Source organism: Salvia splendens, chromosome 2 (assembly GCF_004379255.2).
Source record: "Salvia splendens isolate huo1 chromosome 2, SspV2, whole genome shotgun sequence".
In the NCBI taxonomy this organism is placed as follows: Eukaryota; Viridiplantae; Streptophyta; class Magnoliopsida; order Lamiales; family Lamiaceae; genus Salvia; species Salvia splendens.
In genome coordinates, this window is record NC_056033.1 from 25,171,172 (window position 1) to 25,173,138 (window position 1,967).

The window sequence follows — 1,967 nt, forward strand, 5'->3', positions numbered from 1 at the left end:
CCACCGATGGTATCCCTAGACACAATGGCGGAGTTCCTCCGGTTACAAGATCCGACGAGGGACTGGGCGGCGGAGTTGGCGAATTTCAACCAAGTCAGAGGGCAAGGTAGCGTGACCGGAGCGAGTCCGACAGTGGCCATATCAGTAACAAGCGCGCAACATGCGGTTTAACCTCCATTTACCGTGCCGATTTCCTCAACGATTCCACAAGAAGAAAACCCTCCTGTCAAAGCCGCAACATCAGAACCTGCAAAACCTTCTCCGACCCAGCAAGAAACAGAGCCTATGGAGGTTGAGGACATTGCGGCCTATTACGATTCTGATCCGGAGGAGAGAGCGGAACGGTTGAGAAAGGAGAAGCAAGACCATCTGGAGGAAAGTGCAGTGGAGGGAATGCCGGTTGTAGAACATGTTCCCCAAGAAACGGTAAGAGAAGAGATAGATCTCAATGAAACAGCCAAGAAACAGGGTTTGATGACTGATGAGGAGTTCGTGGAGATTATGGATGGAGTGAACCGCAGAGAAGAAGGCACTGCCTCAATGCCAGAAGGTCAATTCTCCCAGTCGGTAGGAGAAGTAGATGGAGTGCAGAATGAAGAAAGAGGGACTGAGCCCGTGGAGTCCCAACCGAAAGCAGGGGACGATGAAATGCAAGTGGAGGAGGAAGGGCCAGCTACAGAAATCCAAGAACCAGAACCGGTGGCGCCTCCCGTTTTGAAACCAAAACCGGTCAAGAGGTAGTTAATTTTGCAGGGCGGTCCGAAGGCAGAACGACCGAAACCAACAAGAGTTTCACAGAGGTGTTTGGGAAAGTGGGCAGCCAAAAAGGCTAAACCGAACACAGCGGCACATCCGCTTGAGATCGTGAGTGAAGACGAACGGGCAACTCCCACAAAGCCTGGGGAGGAGTCCTTACTTGCTGCCGACCCAAGGGATTCTGCAATGGGAGTCGATGAAGCGCCTCAGACACAAGGTGGCCGGGGTGAAGATACTGAAAGGATGGCTGAGGGTCTGGACCTCGCATTCGAGTCAGTAGAACCTGAGGGATCGGAGGAGAATGATACCCATATAGAGAACCGTTCCACTGCCCAGGAGGAGTCATTAGAGAAGAGGAAGCCAGATACCAAGTAGAGAGGAAACGGAAAGGAAAAGCCGTTATGAAGAAAAAGCCTAGTACCAAGAAACCGCGTATCGTGAACACTGGCATAGTGATCACTGAGACTGCTCAGAGGACCCCATCAAGCCGGCGAGAGCAGAGTGATAGTGAGTATGAGATCAGTGAGAAATCTGAATCGGACAGTGATACGTCCATGGAGGATGAGGAGTACAAGGAGCAACAACTTCCAAACGATCATCGGGAGTTATTGCATCCGCCTGTAGAGAGACTCTGATATAAGCGTTGGGCGGTGAAGCTCACAGACGACGTGGTGGAGGAGATGAAATTGTTTGACTCCAAGAAGCTCCAGGACACCTACCGCACCAAGGACGACAAAAGCAAGCAGATCAAGTGTGGGAAGGTACTTCATCTCCCTTCTTTAGATGAATTGAAAGCACGCGAATCGTTTCTCGCCCTTTTGCATGCGTTGGGTTTCGAATGGCTGTTAGAAAATGAGGCTTTAAATGTCCCGGTCAAATTGGCCAAAATTTTTTTTGCGACCTTTCGATTCAAGGTCACTACTAATCTGGATGAAGAGTGTATCAGCTTCAGGGTGTTTGGAGATGAGATTTTGATGAGTTTGATTGAATGGACTGTACGGCTAGGAATGTGCAGTTTGGAAGAGGCCATAGGGCCTGAGTCGAGAGAAAGGGAGCGGGGGATTCCCCGTAGACATGTGGAATTTGAGCCCCAGGTCGCCTGGGAAAAACTGACTCACCCCGGGGCAGGACAGTTCCAGTCCACTATCTCCCGTTCCATCCATCTCAACGATCCTATTCTACGGCTGGTTCAACTTTTCTTAGATTTCAAC

General features: G+C 50.6%; 1 protein-coding gene across 1 annotated transcript; it reads left to right on the forward strand.

Moving 5' to 3' along the window:
* The first annotated feature begins 285 nt into the window (after positions 1 to 285).
* On the forward strand, positions 286 to 1,131 carry LOC121776880. The gene is made up of 2 exons (XM_042174034.1): positions 286 to 711; positions 754 to 1,131. The coding sequence occupies exons 1-2, from the start codon at positions 286 to 288 to the stop codon at positions 1,129 to 1,131; spliced, it is 804 nt and encodes a 267-aa protein (XP_042029968.1).
* The last annotated feature ends 836 nt before the right edge of the window (positions 1,132 to 1,967 follow it).